Here is a 16,316-nt window from a genome sequence, read left to right on the forward strand (position 1 = left end):
CTTAGTGTTGGCTATCTGTAAATAAAAATAAAATAAAAATTGTGCTGTCTGATTTGCTAAACATACGCACTTTGAAATTATTTATACTTTTACTTTTGATACTTAAGTATATTTAAAACCAAATACTTTTAGACTTTTACTCAAGTAGTATTTTACTGGGGGACTTTCACTTAAGGTACGGTTGAAGTTGGAAGTTTACATACACTTAGGTTGGAGTCATTAAAACTCATTTTTCAACCAAACCACAAATTTCTTGTTAACAAACTATAGTTTTGGCAAGACGGTTAGGACATCTACTTTGTGCATGACACAAGTAATTTTTCCAACAACTGTTTACAGACAGATTATTTTACTTATTATTCACTGTATCACAATTTCAGCAGGTAAGACGTTTACATACACTAAGTTGACTGTGCCTTCAAACAGCTTGTAAAATTCCAGAAAAAGATGTCATGGCTTTAGAAGCTTCTGATAGGCTAATTGACATCATTTGAGTCAATTGGATGTGTACCTGTGGATGTATTGCAAGGGCTACCTTCAAACTCAGTGCCTCTTTGCTTGACATCATGGGGAAATCAAAAGAAATCAGGCAAGACCTCAGAAAAAAAATGTTAGACCACCACAAGTCTGGTTCATCCTTGGGAGCAATTTCCAAACGCCTGAAGGTACCACACACATCTCTACAAACAACAGTACACAAGTATAAACACCATGGGACCACGTAGACATCATACCGCTCAGGAAGGAGACACGTTCTGTCTCCTAGAGATAAACGTACTTTGGTGCGAGAAGTGCAAATCGATCCCAGAACAACAGCAAAGGACCCTGTGAAGATGCTGGAGGAAACAGGCACAAAATCATCCATATCCACAGTAAAATGAGTCCTATATTGACATAACATGAAAGGCCACTCAGCAAGGAAGAAGCCACTGCTCCAAAACCACCATAATAAATCCAGACTACGGTTTGCAACTGCACATGGGGACAAAGATCGTACTTTTAGGAGAAATGTCCTCTGGTCTGATGAAACACAAATATAATTGTTTGGCCATAATGACCATCGTTATGTTTGGAGGAAAAGCTGCAAGCTGAAAAACACCATCCCAACCGTGAAGCACGGGGGTGGCAGCATCATGATGTGGGGGTGCTTTCCTGCAGGAGGGACTGGTGCACTTCACAAAATAGATGGCATCATAAGGCAGGAAAATTATCTGGATATATTGAAGCAACATCTCAAGACATCAGTCAGGAAGTTAAAGCCCTGTCGCAAATGGGTCTTCCAAATGGACAATGACCCTAAGCACACTTCCAAAGTTGGTGCAAAATGGCTTAAGGACAACAAAGTCAAGGTATTGAGGTGGCCATCACAACGCCCTGACCTCAATCCCATATAATTTTTGTTTGCAGAATTGAAAAAGCGTGTGCAAGCAAGGAGGCCTACAAACCTGACTCAGTTACACCAGCCCTGTCAGGAGGAATGGGCCAAAATTCACCCAACTTATTTTGGGAAGCTGTGGAAGTTAAACAATTTAAAGGCGGTGTTACCAAATACTAATTAAATGTATGTAAACTTCTGACCCACTGGGAATGTGATGAAATAAATCAAATCTTAAATAAATCATTCTCTCTACTATTATTCTGACATTTCACATTCTTAAAATAAAGTGGTGATCCTAACTGCCCTAAGACAGGGAATTTGTACTTGGATTAAATTTCAGGAATTGTGAAAAACTGAGTTTAAATGTATTTGGCTAAGGTGTATGTAAACTTCCCACTTCAACTGTATCTTTACTTTTACTCAAGTATGCTAAATGGTTACTTGTTCCACCACTGATATTCATGAATTAATTCAAGTTGATCCAAGGGACCTTTACTGAGGCTGAACCTACTCACACTGCGCATCTTGTTTCAACGAACCTCTGCTTCACACTCACACGCAACATGCTCTCCCATTCTTTGTCGAGCTCTCTCTTCTCATGTTTGTCTCTTTCAGGATGGAAAGATCGTCTGGTCCCAGATCTTTGTGCTGTAGAGCCTATGGTCATGCCAGCAGCCATAGGAGTTCGCTATACAGCACAAACAGAACTGGTACCAGAAAAATGGAGAGACGTGGGAGACTTGCAAAGCACCAGGCACAGTGACGGTCAAACCTGAGCCATGGGCTCTCTGGTGCTCCTGGGGGAGAGGGGGGGGGGGGGGGGTAGTTATGCCTCACTGGAAGGAGCACACATCTGGTGAAAGACTTGCTCATCACTTTCTCAGGGTGAATAGCACCCCTCCAACCCTCCGCCCCCACTCTCTGCATTTGTTGGGGATTTGATTTTAATGGGGTCTGCTCTGTTCCCCCATCGCGATGGTGAGGGATGGCATAACTTGAATGTTGCTGCTCTCCCGGCATCCTTTTCCCGGGTTATTTCTCCCCGGCGTGGAGACAGAGCGAACCCATCCATCACACACGGCCGTGGCCCCTTTGTGCCATCGCACACATAATGAGCATAATACTAAAGATAATCATAATCATCATCAAACTCGATACTTTATCTACTCTTCCTTGTACACTAAAAAGTGTTACAGGACATAACTATAACTGATACCTTACCTCCCACATCACCTGCTGTCTTCCCCTGCTCTCACACATACATACATACACGCAATCCGTCTCTCCACCGTCCTCCTCTCAGCAGCAGGGTGTCACACACAGGCAGCTGCAGCTGCTGGCTGGCTTGAGGACCTCCTGTCTTTTGCTGTGTGACATGATACGGCCACCGCTGCTCTGCCAGTCCATCACTGTCCCGCGGAGACTTAGTTGGGAGAAGACTTTTCCAGATACTCTGAGGCAGCACATTTTTCAGGCGTGGAATGACGTGCTAGCTTCACCTATTACGTGTTTCATAAAGTTACTGAGGTCCTGCAGCGACAGCTCAGAGTGGAAGGAAGTGACCCCTGACCTTAACGAGAGAGAGTGGCGGACAGCCGCCAAACTGCAAAAGAGAGAGAGTCGGGGGCAAGTGAAGGAGGTCAAGAGAGGGGGAGAGGAAACATAAAGTAGAAAAGAATGACAAAGATAAATGGAAAAATATCAGAGTATGTGGGTGAATGTACACCATATGTCCACAAGAGGGGGGAAGGGAGTGCGTCTTCTCTAGGACATCTACAGTGGATCCTTGATTTGATCCTTGATTTAGTTTACAAGATAGATATAACAATACCCACTGCAGAGTATGATATATCATCTGTAATGTAGCAGTAAAAGCATAACATTTTTCACCTGCACACAATGTTCCACATAGTCTATAGCTCCTTAGAGGTCTAGAACTACAATTCATTTCAATGCAGTATATGTAATCAAAGTCTTTGACCATTTGAATCAAAACAGCCATTATGGTGCATACTGTAAGCTCCTGAAGTGCTCCAAAAATGGTTTGCAGATAACATCAGTAAACATGAACAATTCAGAAGCTAATTTAATTATAACACAAGACGGTGAGTGATCGTAGCCAGTCACAATCCATAGCTGTTATAATTTCAAGTTCATTTCTATTGATCAAGTTCAATGTCATATTTCGTAATGCACTCGGGATGACTTTGCATGACTTGGAGTTCATTTTTGGATACACTGACGACTCACACTAGCCTCCTGCTTTGCCTTTGATGATGTAATGTCGAAGAGTCACGGAGAATCCCAGCCGTCTGACCTCAACTCATTAAAACAGGAAGTTAACCCCGTAGTCACTTCCTGGTGAATCGGCAGACTGGGCCTTAGGGAAAACAGAACCAAATCATCTCATCCACGTCAAACTGAGGAGAAATACATGGAAAACAATGACACAACATGGGTAATAGTGGGTTTGACGCATTGTGGAGTTTTTGTGTTTTGATTGGTGTTTACCAGTGACCAGAAATTCTGCATTTAAGGTGACCACAAGTCCTTTAAACAAAATCCTAATATTGTATACTATCTACCCCTTGTAACCAGACAAGTTAATCATGCCCATCTACAAAATGAGTTGAATGTTTGTACTGTAAGAGTTTCAACTTTTAACATAGTCTAAATACATGTACACAAGCCATATCAGAACTTCTTACTGTACATCACTGCAAACAAATGTGTACAATTATAATATAAATAATTCAACAACCATTTGTTTGAATTGAACAGAAGTGAGTTTAACAGAGCAAGTTGAGGTTGGCAGCAACAAGAGATAAAGCAACAAGATAAAATAACATTTGAAGTGCAAATAATTTGCCACTAAAGCACTTTCAAATGTGGTTAATCAAAATGGACAAAACGTTTGCAAGCCTTCCACTGTGAGACACAGTACAATCCAAAATAAATAAATAAAGGCAAAGTTAGTGAAACACATGAGTCAGAAGTAGTGAGATAGTAAAGGGTGGGATCAGGAGGAAGGGGAGGGAGGAGGAAGGTATAATTACGGTAAGACACAGGGAGAAGTACAGAGGGAGAGAGAGAAAGAGAGAGAGAAACAGCAAAGACAGAGCCCTGCCCACTCTCACAAAACCATTCAACTTGAGCACAGAGAGCACTCCCAGACCTCTACAGAGAACTCCACTTCCCTGGGGTAACCTTCTGAAGACGATTGCCCTTCCCACACAAAACTTCCCAAAGGACCAGCCAGCCTCTCCGCTCCAGCACTGGCAAGACCATCTTCTGTCCACACATCTCCTTCTCCATCCATCTCTCATTTTTCAATACAAGGATTATATTGTTTTGTTCTCACTTTTCCTTCAGTTTAAGGTGTCACTTTTTAAAAACTTTTAGTCCAAGTCTTAGTATTTATTTGTCCAGAGTTTTTAAGTATACTTTGTCTGGAGGATTTCCCCCCACCCCTCTTTTGGCAGGAGGACCTACACTTTTTCCGCCAATCATCATTTCGCCTGCCAGTTGGTGCGTGCTGAGTTGCTCTTAGTTGTCCGGACAGCAGACCTCGTCTCATCAAGGATGTCTCCTCTGCCCCTGCTGAGTGGGATTCTTCTGCTCTTTACCCATAGCTGCGCCGGTGGCAGCTCTTTGCCCATGGCGGACTCCTTAGCGATGGGTGGTGGCCAGACGCCACCACAAACCCAGTCCCAATCCCAGCTGGCACCGGAGGTCACCAACTGCCCGTCATGTGCCCTGGCACGGCTAAACGAGGAGGAGGACGGCGGCAAAACCGACGTGGTGGAGGCGGTGAAGAGGCACATTCTCAACATGCTGCACCTGCAGGCACGGCCCAACGTCACGCATCCGGTGCCCCGCGCTGCTCTGCTCAATGCCATCCGCAAGCTGCATGTGGGACGCGTGGCCGAGGACGGCAGCGTCCAGATTGAGGACGAGGGCCACGGGCGTCTCGACCCCGCTGACATGGCCGAGACGACTGAGATCATTACCTTTGCAGAGGCTGGTGAGTGCCACAGGTGTGTGTGGTGGGGTGATTGTGCGTGCGTGTGTGAGAGAGAGATAGAGTGATAGAAAGGACAACAGAAAGTGTTGTCTAAGGAGCCTTGCTAAACGCTACAAAGGCTATAGGACTGAAACCCAGTTTGGCAGGTTTGCAGACCTAATTCTTTGAGAGGAGGGGGGTAGTGTCTACCTGCTTAATTGCACCTGTGCGATAGAACAGTTGAACCTGTTGACTGTACCCAGAGAGATGCTTGCATCTTCCCCTTCCCCTGCCACCCCTCCCTTAAGGTCCTTAATGACCTCCTTCTGATTTAAAGAATACCAATTATCTGCTTAGAAATCCCCCAGGCTTGAGTCCCTCAGCTGTGAAGTTATTCAGAGTAGTGCGGTCGCACCGGGAGACCAAGCCAGCGCTTTGCTCAGAAAAGGTAGAGCGAGAGAGAGAGAGCGAGTGAGCAAGCGAGAAAGAGAGTTATTGAAAGAATGGCTCCTCAGGTTAAACAAAAAATAACTATTATCCAGTTACTGCCTCTACTCCGTTTTTCTTCTTCCAAGACGGGTTTAAAGATGGCTGTTGACTGTGGAGTGATGCGTTGAAAGGTGCTGTCAAGCGTGTGTTGTGTAGAGAGATCTGGGTCTGCTCTGCCTCAGATAGTCCAGGAGGGGGAAATGGGATATAGAAAAAGCTGAACTGTGTCAGCGAAAGAACATTGTTCCTTTTTCCTTTCAATGCAAACTGTGACTGTCATTGAAGGTGCAGAATGTTTAACGGTACAGTAGGGTCAGAGACAGGGTTATTGGATTCATAAATACAGCACTGTATAATTGGCAAGGTGATTTTGAGTGGTCTTGGGTCTGTGTCGCAGCAGGGGGAGAGAGAGGAGTGCTTGAATGAGAGTGTAAAGGATGTACACTCCAAGTCATGACTGACATTTGCAGTGAGTTCAAGAGCCTCTCTTCACTAAGACTTGACAGACTACATTTAGCGAATCCCACTGCAGTACTTACACTCACACAGTGTGTGTTTAAAACCAATACTTAGACTTGAATGAGAATTTCCTCCCTTGTGTGATGTCAAGTTGTTGTTCCTGTTATGTGGTTTAAAAAAAAACCTGAGGTACAAGCAAAGAATTCTAGGAAAACTATGTACATTTTCAAAGTAGGCTCTTCTAGTTTAATGGTAGTTAAATAGCTTTCATTTAGGAATTCTAGAAATGTTTATTCTAGAACGTGTTTTACAGTAAACTTAGAAAGAGTTGTCAAGTTGCTATAACATGGCAGTGAAAGCGACCCTTTGCAATTCAGAATTTGGAGAAAAACGTGTTAAAATCATTTTACATGAATTGATTCATGTATTGAGGTTATGTGAGTCATGAGGTTATGCGAGTCATGAGGTTGAGGAAACAAAGCCGAGTCAAAAAAGACTTTCCTTACCTTCCTTTCCTTACCTTCCTTGCAGTAGAATATGTTATGCTGCTCATTACTGAAGCCAGGTTCACTCCCTGACATTTTCAACAGCATTCACTTCAAAGAACAGTTGAACCATTTAGGAATACCTGAGTCAGGGAGTACAAATTTGAGCCAGTTCGCTACAGGAGGAAAATAATCCTGCAGTTAATCCTGCAGTAACAGGAAATGTGAGTTATGATGTGGATTACAATTCATGGAAGATTTTTTGTGGGGGTTGATGCATTTTTTTGTAGGGCAAATCAAGTTTGACATTTTAAAGTGAAAATAAAGCAACAAAAAAGTGATCAAATTATGATCCTACATCTGTATGCCACCATAAATACCATGTCTCGAGTTCACATCAATTCAACAGACAGACAAAACATTATTACACCAAAGCCTTAGCATAAATCAGCAAGACGACATAAAAGATATGCAACATTTCCAATTGAAAATATAAGTTCCAACAGTGACATTTTGTTCATTTTTTCTGTTCTGCTTATGCCTACATTTCTCACTGATACATCTCTTAGCAAGGCTTTACCATGCTATGCCCATACACACTACATGGGGATACAGTCTGGTTCGTATCCCTAGAGTGCATCATTTGCCCATACTGTGGCCCTAGTTATACAAATATTGTCTGCAAACTATTACTCAATAAGTTGAATTAAACTGGATGCAGTCACAGCTAATACGTTGAGAACAAATGTTTAATCTTTAACCTATTTCAAAGCCCAAGTGATCAGCCTGTGAGTAGTAAATCATTCTATGAAGTCCATTTGGGACGAGAAATTGATGTGGCCTGACTTTAGTTACATCATCTTTATTCAGAGTAGTTTTGACATGAGTGGGCTACTCAAGAAATCTTTCAGATTTCTGTGTGGGTCACCATTGGGTTCCACATTCACGTTCTCTGTACTTGATTGCTTAAATATAAAAACCATAACATTCCCGTTTGATATGAATAGGCGTTTGAATGAACTTTAGATTAAAAAGTAAGAGTGGACTCCCACACTTCCGATTGGGGGTCTTTCATAATAATTTAAAAAACATGTAAATAACTAGGGTTAACCGTGCAGTAGGGGTGTTCTGCTGCATATAATTGATTCATTCAACGGAATATGGACCTCAATAATTATTTTGGGCTGTTGGGACAGTCTCCCATGAAAAAACCTTGCTCACTGGGGGGGAAAGTGTTGAATACTGGTAGTGCCAATTTCCTCCACAGTCTGCATTCACTCTCCCTTTCAACCCACCTACCCGTGGAGGACAGCAATTAATTAAACACATCATTAGTGAAATTCCGATGTCCACATTTATCTTCCGGTCACAGGGTATCTCTCACTGCACCGCATTCTCCGGCCATGTTGATTAGGCTACATAGACTACAGGTGTTTTGGCTTAGAGATAAGCATTAGACAGAAGATTTTTAACACGTCGATTTGTATGAGAAAACAGCTCTCCTCTGCCTATTAAGTGTAAGTTAACTAATTGTTCCAATAAAATGTCCTCCTCGGTCATGTATTTTGTGTATTCAGCACAGTTGTCAACCTCAAGAACTCCTCTCACAAGGACTTGAGAGGCCGACATTGACTTGGTCACATTCCACATCAGTTACAAAAGAGTGGCTCCCTTCACATGCCTCTCCAATAATATTTCATTTACTTTTAGATTATGGTCCAAAATGGCATACAATGGCACATTCTTGTACTGTAGCCTAAATTGGCATTTATAACCTTGAGTCTCTTGTTTGGCTTGTCAACCTGCATGGTTGAGAGGTTTAACTACTGTTAGATATTGTGTCATCCATGGCCGGGGGGGGGTTACTATTATTATTATTTTCATTTTTCATTATTATTTTTCATTTTGCCGGGGGAGCTGCACCCTCAACCCCCCCTACTCTACTTCCCACATCTATGGTCTCATCTCTCCCTTGGGAACAGTATACAGATGTAGGATCTTCATTTTAGCCAGTTTATAAGACAATTGCAATACATCAAGTCTGAAATTTCAAATACACTACAAGTTTAACATTTACTGCATTGCAAAAAAAGTTATCCTGCAACATGGTGATCAAATTAAGATCCTATATCTGTATATGCAATGAATGAACCATCAGTGCTGCTAAAAGCAGAACACAAAAAAAAGCATTGCCCCAAAGACATATTGAAGGAAAAAGGAAAATTCTCAAAAGTTTTTTTTCCTCAATGCTGTCACTACCATTCATTATTGTGCTAGTTGCTAGCAGTCAGAGCAATAAAACATGTTTAGAAATGTGAGGCCAAAGCCCTTTATAAGAGCCTAGGCGTGACATGGCCGACATGGTCTCTTTTCTGATGTCTCCAAATTATGATTATGCTGCCAAGGCCTACTCCAAAAGCGCGTCAAGAAAATGTCCCGACTCTAAGACAGGCAAAACGTTGATTCAAGAGACGGTTCTAGTTCCTTTATCGAAGTCCAGCAAACAGAAATTATTAATAAAGCAGCTAGATAGAGACAGAGTGTCTCCCAGTCTTCAAAGGTTATAGTGTTTCTCCCAAACTTTTCTCATTGGTCTTGGGAGTGCCTTGGCCTGTGATGCCTTGGCCTGCTGTGCCTCAGAGCGAATGCTTCCTGGGTTTGGGTGTCTAATTGTGTGTACAGGGTCATAAATGAAGCCCACCGCTGATTCGTCTCCTTCCAAAGAGGCCAGCACAGATTATTTTTTTGCAAGTGAGATAGTGGAGCACCAGATGGCAAGGCTGAGAGTCCAGGGAAGTAAGTGAAAGGGTCTACTTGACCGATGGCACAACTGACCTTTGCGATTCCTGTGGTCAGTCGGTGGTCAATTGATCAACTCAGCCAAGATGGAATGTTAGTTTGACTTTTTCCAAAGGGTTACGATTTACAAATCCGTGCATCAACCTAAGTAACATAATAAATAAAAAAATCAGTTTTGTTTTTGCATGGGCTGCGTCTCAATCCACCACATCTGCTTATGCCGGCCTTCCACATCTGCGGTGGAAGGTGGCCGAGCTACAGCAATGTTTGGAGAGCTCTTGTACAAATAACCCAGTGTTCTATGAATGGCATTAGGATATACGTCCCAAAAATCGGTCTTCTCATGAAAACGTTAGCGTCTGAACAGTTTGGCCTAAAAACTAAAATGACAACTATATGTTTAAGTGTCCTAGGACTTGTCTGAAGGTAACCTGGTTCCGGTAAAAAAAAAATGGAAGTTTGGAGGTTTTGTGCCAACAAAGAAAGCGAAATATGTGTCCAGAAAACAAAAAATATTTCCAGAGCTTTTCCTATATCTCCTAGATATAGGACAGACACTTCAAAACCTTATTCCTTATGATACACTTTTTTGGACGGTCTTTTTTGCCCTTAATGAATGTGCTATTCAATGAGCCAAGGCTTATACTTGTAACCTGTAATAGTGTTTAGGGAATGCTATTGGATTGACTTCAGGTACACATGAGATAGCCTCCAACATTTTTTACAAGTTTATTATAAGACAATTGCAATGCATGTTTTAGAGGCATTCTTAAAATGTAACTGATTCAATTTGTTGGTGGGTGACAACATCTAACGTATATCCCAATGGCATTCATAGAACACTGGGTTATTTGTACAAGAGCTCTCCAAACATTGCTGTCATTGTCATTAGAACATACCAGGAACATTCCTGGAGCATCTTGAGAGCCACATATGGCTGTTAGAGCAGGCAAGTACGAAATTGAAGAGCGATCCACTTGGGAGGAATGAGATGATTGGCACGTTCAGAGAAAAATGCAAATACAATTCTGTGAACAACATTACATTTTTCAAGAAATACATTTAGCCTTTTACTTATCAAGATGATCATTCATATAATTCAGATATTTACAAATAAAATGTGGTTATACCTGATGCTGTCCAGGAGACATTAAGCCATAATCTTTCAGTGCTTGATCTATCAAACCAGAACTCTTAAAAAATTGCAGCTGCCAAGAGGCAAATATGAAAAAAAGTACTCTGTTTAGTCTGCTCTGAAAGTAGGTCTACTAGTGGACTTTGAGTTGGCAGGTATTAAAGCTGCTATCTCCACCGCAACTTGCAGTTCACCTCAGGTTGCAAAAAAATCTGATAAAATGACACAGATTGTATAGGATTGAGTTCATGTGAATTTCTAGGCATTCCTCAAATTAGGCAGTACACCTTTATAAAACAATGTCTATTTCTCTTAAATTGGTAAACAAGATATGCCTCAATAGTGTGTTATAGTGGCATCTTTCTGGCTGTTATGTTTTTTCATGGAAATGATGCCTCAGGAGTGGCTGTGGGAGTATTAGAACTCCATAAAATATGACTGGAACCTCAAGGATCAAAAAGTTCAAAGGCCATTATTCCCTCCAAATGTAAACTGGATAAAGAGTGGGATTATTGGACACATTCATTAGGAGAGTACTTGGATAGAAGAGAACCCCCCCCCCCCCCACTTATACTCCTCTAAGCTTTCAGGTATTTCGTGCCCATCCCTCACTCCATCTCCTTTTTTTGAAGACAAGCAAAGGGGGAGGTAGGAATGTGTCAATGTTATTTTCTATCTTTGTGTGTGCGACAGCTGCGCAAACTGTCCTTCTTGTCAGCACAATTGGTGTTTATTGTTCAGGGATTACTGTACCTCTCTTTAGTCTTTTCCCCCTTCTTTTCTCACAAATGTTTTCAGGGACCATGTTGAGCAGCGGTGTACTCAAATGTACTTCCAAGGGCGGGTTTTCTTTGGGTTAGGGCCCCCTTTGGTTTGTACAGCTTAGGAAACTCTAACGCAAGTCCCATTCTTTCGCCCCAGTGCAGGATTAAGAAGGAACAATGGACGGAGCCACCGCTGGCAAACGCCCATTATTTTTAGGCTGCGTTTGTGATGCAGCGGCTGTGTTTGGACAGATGGGTATGGTCTGTGGACACACGCACAAAAACACACACACAGAGAGAACTGTCGCCATTGTTGTTGCAACCAAATGTGGGCTAAACAAACAGAAAGCATTGATGATGACCTCCATGGAAGTACTAGGAATACTTTGGGGCTCATTGGGATTTCTTAGAGGGAGAGTCTACAATGACAAATGCTGTCCAACTCAAGCGACATTTGTGTAGTTAAAAAAAACAGACCCATCTAATAATGACATCACAGCCACTGTGGACATGTAGCTCATCAACAACACGCAGTGTCTGTCCACAAAAAAAGAGAGGAAAGGAATATCTTACTCTGAGCACACAGAGCCAAAGTTAACAGCCAGAAAGTGAGCTTTACAGTATGTGCTGTTGAGACATCACTTTGTAAAGATTTGCCTATGTAAATGCAAGGGATTAGCCTAGACGTTCTAAATGATCTGTTAGAAGAAGCTTTCCAGAGGCTTGCTCCATGCCTCTGCTTAGGGCCATGGACATGAGCCAGTTTTGATCCAGAGCTGAGAGATTTGAGCTCAAATACACCAGCAGGCCTCCCATAGTGACACTAGTGAAGACACGTTGCCACATCACAAGTGAATTCACATTTGCCTGTGAAAAGGGTACTTATTATGGGTAATAACTGACATCCTTCAACCTCTTACTGTACATTTCTGAAAGACTTGCCACTGGCTATTGTGTGCTGCCATAATGATCGCCAGTAAAGGTGACACAAAGTTTGTTTTGCCATGTTGTGGTTTTTAAACCACAAAATTATATTCTGTGATGGGTTTGTTAAGTATGTCATGGACAGTCCTCTTGTGTTGTGTCATGCCATGTGCTTGCTCGTGCTTGTGAATGAGTGTGTGTGTGTGTGTGTGTGCAGTGAGTGACTGTGTACATGTCACAAAACATATTTGCATGTTGTACCCAAAATGTACATTTTGACTCTCTCCTGTAAATACTTTTCACTTTGTTGTTAGCATTGCACATAACACATTCATTTCCAAATGACGTCCCCACATTTTCTGATTTATTGAACCCCAAAAAGTTAATTGAAAAAAAAAAAACAGACCAGAACTTTACTGTGTGTGAAGTCATGTCAAGCAAGGCAATGCTAATGATACGTGCTCCATGCCTAAAATTACTCTGTCCCATTGATGTGGCCCTATCACACCCCATCAGACTCAGATGTGGCCGTTGCAGTTCAAGGACCAGGCAGCAAAGCCTTCACTTACACTGATATGAGCTCAGACTTTATTACAGAGTTTTACTAATCTAATCCTCCGATCCTCTCTCTACTTCTCCTCTGTAGGCGACTCCCAGGGCGCGGTCAACTTCCTCATCTCCAAGGAGGGCGGCGAGCTGTCTCTGGTGGAGCAGGCTAATGTATGGATCTTCCTCCGGCTAGCCAAGACCAACCGCAGCCGTGCCAAGGTCACTATCCGCCTGCTGCAGCAGCACCGTGGTGGAGACGGCCGTGAGGAGACGGCGCCGGTGCCGTTGGCTGAGAAGGTGGTGGACACGCGGCGCAGCGGCTGGCACACTTTTCCAGTCTCGGCCAGCGTCCAGGCCCTGCTGAAGCGCGGCGGCAGTACACTCAGTTTGAGGGTCTCCTGCCCGCTGTGTGCCAACACTGGCGCCACGCCCATCCTGGTGTCGGCCAGCAGCGGCCAGGAGCGAGAGCAGTCCCACCGGCCCTTCCTGATGGCAGTGGTGCAGCAGGGTGAGGGCGGTGAGCCACGGCGGCGCCGCAAGCGGGGCCTGGAGTGCGACGGCAAGGTGAGTGCCTGCTGCAAGCGCCAGTTCTACGTCAATTTCAAGGACATTGGCTGGAGTGACTGGATCATAGCGCCAGGGGGCTACCACGCCAACTACTGTGAAGGCGACTGCCCCAGCCACGTGGCCAGCATTACAGGCTCCTCGCTGTCCTTCCACTCCACTGTCATCAACCACTACCGCATACGGGGCTACGCACCCTTCCAGAACATCAAGTCGTGCTGCGTGCCGACGCGGCTACGCGCCATGTCCATGCTCTACTACAACGAGGAGCAGAAGATCGTCAAAAAGGATATCCAGAACATGGTCGTAGAGGAGTGTGGCTGCTCCTAAAAGCCTAGCGGAACTAGAGGGGCTGGGAGGTTGGTCTCATGCCCAGAGAGAAAGAACTAAATGAAAGAAGAGGAGGTAGATGAAGGAAGCAGAATGCATTGAGTCACTGTTCTTCTCCCCTTCTCCCTTTATCTCTCGCTCTCTGTTAAGCGCATGACACTTGTCAAGACCGACTCCTTTTTGGACTTGATGACTGGCTTGTTCTCCGGTCGTCGGCAAGTCCAGGGGGTATCTACAACTCAGAGAAATCTCTGCGGCACTTTCAGAAAAAAAATAAAAATAATATTTAATATATTTTTGTTACAAAACAAAGAGAGTGAGGTGAGAGGATATTTATGTGACCCAGATACAGTGTAGTTGCTCCTTTAATGCACTGCAAGACGAGAGACCATGCGAATGAGGTGCCTGAAAAATCTCAAAACTATGCAACTTGTCAAGTATTACGATTTGTATTTTTATTTTGCCTGTTTCATTTTCTCAATTGTTTACTTTTTCAAAACATAAAAAAGGAAAACTTTTTTAAACTATGTTTTACGTTTGTTTTAGTGTGCCTGTGTTTGTGTGTGTGTGTGGTGTGTGTGTGTGTGTGTGTGTTGAGAGATACTTGAAAGAAACAAGTTTGACCAGATGCTGGAACCAAACATTTCTCTATGTATAATTATTATAATTTTTGTTATTGATAATAATATTATTGTTTATTGTTTTTAAAAACGTTACGAACGTTTTCAGTTTGCACTATACCAACATTCTGATCAGCCTAGTCACAAATATAAATGGTATTCTAAAAGAGGTTAAAAAGCACTTATGAATGGACAAATCAATAGAGCACATGAGTTTAAAACATTTCGAGAACACGTAGACACATTTATGACTACAGCATTTTTTGGACCACACCAAAGAGTTTGTGTGAGCGTTGCCAACCGTCATTGTGAGGCTGTTAGCAATCACTTCACAAAGATGTCCAGGTCAGCCTTAGCATAGCCTAGCATCAGTGCCCAAACATTCCTTCAGCTCCTGCACATAAACGTCATTTCCCATAATGCTTCACTCTGACCTATGTTTTTCACACATTACTATGTTGTTGGAGAGTGTATTATTAATGTAACTGAAAAAAAAGCACTTATGTAGGCCAATGTTGTCGTGTTTTGGAGGAAAATGAATGTGTCCATTGAATTTGGAAATATCCTGAAGATCTAGTTAAAACAGTTTAATATTTCCAAATATCTCACCAAATATTGGAAGGTCCCATCTTACAACAAGTAAAACAAATTGTTTGGAGGGTTGGTTTCTTTCGATGTCTGAAATTAAGCAATTCGAAACCTAGTAACACTTTATTTTACTGCCCACTGTTTACCGGGTAGTTATTTAGAAATGGCCTTATTAATACATAGTCATTACACTTCAGCTTCCTTGAGATTCATTGACATAAGCTTCACAATATACCATTTGGTACGAGATACAGCAGATACCAGTTGTATTGAATTCTATTTCAATGCTGATAGTGTTGAAGTACTGTCCAAGAAAGTATCCATTGCACATAGATTATTGGTTAATATCATGCAAAGTATACACATTTAAAATGGGATGTCAAATAAAGTGTTACCGAAACCTTCTCTCACAAAGTATAGACTCATTAAACATTATAGAAGCACAATGTATCTTACATTGTGCATTGATGCATACAAACATATTAATAGAGAAAACATTTTAAAAAAGAAGAAAAAAAATGTGGTTGTATTTGTTTTCATTTTATTTTATTAATACAAAATAAATTACACTGAAACAAGTGGAATAAAATAATATTTTATTCTGTATATATGGAAAGCCAGATACCAATATGTTGCATTGCTTTGTTGTACAAATCAAAAACGTGCTTGTGGCTAAGTTTTCTATCTAATTTATTTTAAAGTTTTTTGTTTTGTTTCGCTTCACCATTAAAGTTAAAAGGATGTACACTAAAACAGAAATGTGTTGTTTTTGGTTTTGGGAAATCTCTGAAAATGTGTTCTACGCATATTCAGTCCAGTGTGTTAAATTCATAAAACACAAAGCAATGGGTTACCCATAAGCATAAACCATAAAAGAAGATCTGCCCTATATTTGACCTTATGTGTGAGCACACACACACACACACACACACACACACACACACACACACACACACACACACACACACACACACACACACACACACACACACACACACACACACAGGCACACACACACACATGCACAAGAATTCCATCATTGTGGAAACCGTCTATCAGATACTAACTCAAGTCTTTTTATATTATTGGTATTGAGTTGATTAACTGAGACAAAACTGTCACGGATTAACTGACGCAAAACACCAATGAGAGCAACATGAAAACCAAGACAGGCTGGTGTTTTGGAGAGGATATTTTGCGTGCAAACGCTTGCATGACTACTTGCTCAC

General features: G+C 42.2%; 1 protein-coding gene across 1 annotated transcript; it reads left to right on the forward strand.

The window, feature by feature from the left end:
- Positions 1-4,471: 4,471 nt before the first annotated feature.
- Positions 4,472-15,834, forward strand: inhbaa (inhibin subunit beta Aa). Its single transcript, XM_029661576.2, has 2 exons — positions 4,472-5,402; positions 13,083-15,834. Exons 1-2 carry the CDS (start codon positions 4,961-4,963, stop codon positions 13,877-13,879), a joined length of 1,239 nt encoding a protein of 412 aa, XP_029517436.1. The 5' UTR covers positions 4,472-4,960; the 3' UTR covers positions 13,880-15,834.
- The last annotated feature ends 482 nt before the right edge of the window (positions 15,835-16,316 follow it).

The sequence above is a fragment of the Oncorhynchus nerka genome, linkage group LG6 (assembly GCF_034236695.1).
Source record: "Oncorhynchus nerka isolate Pitt River linkage group LG6, Oner_Uvic_2.0, whole genome shotgun sequence".
NCBI classification, from domain to species: Eukaryota; Metazoa; Chordata; class Actinopteri; order Salmoniformes; family Salmonidae; genus Oncorhynchus; species Oncorhynchus nerka.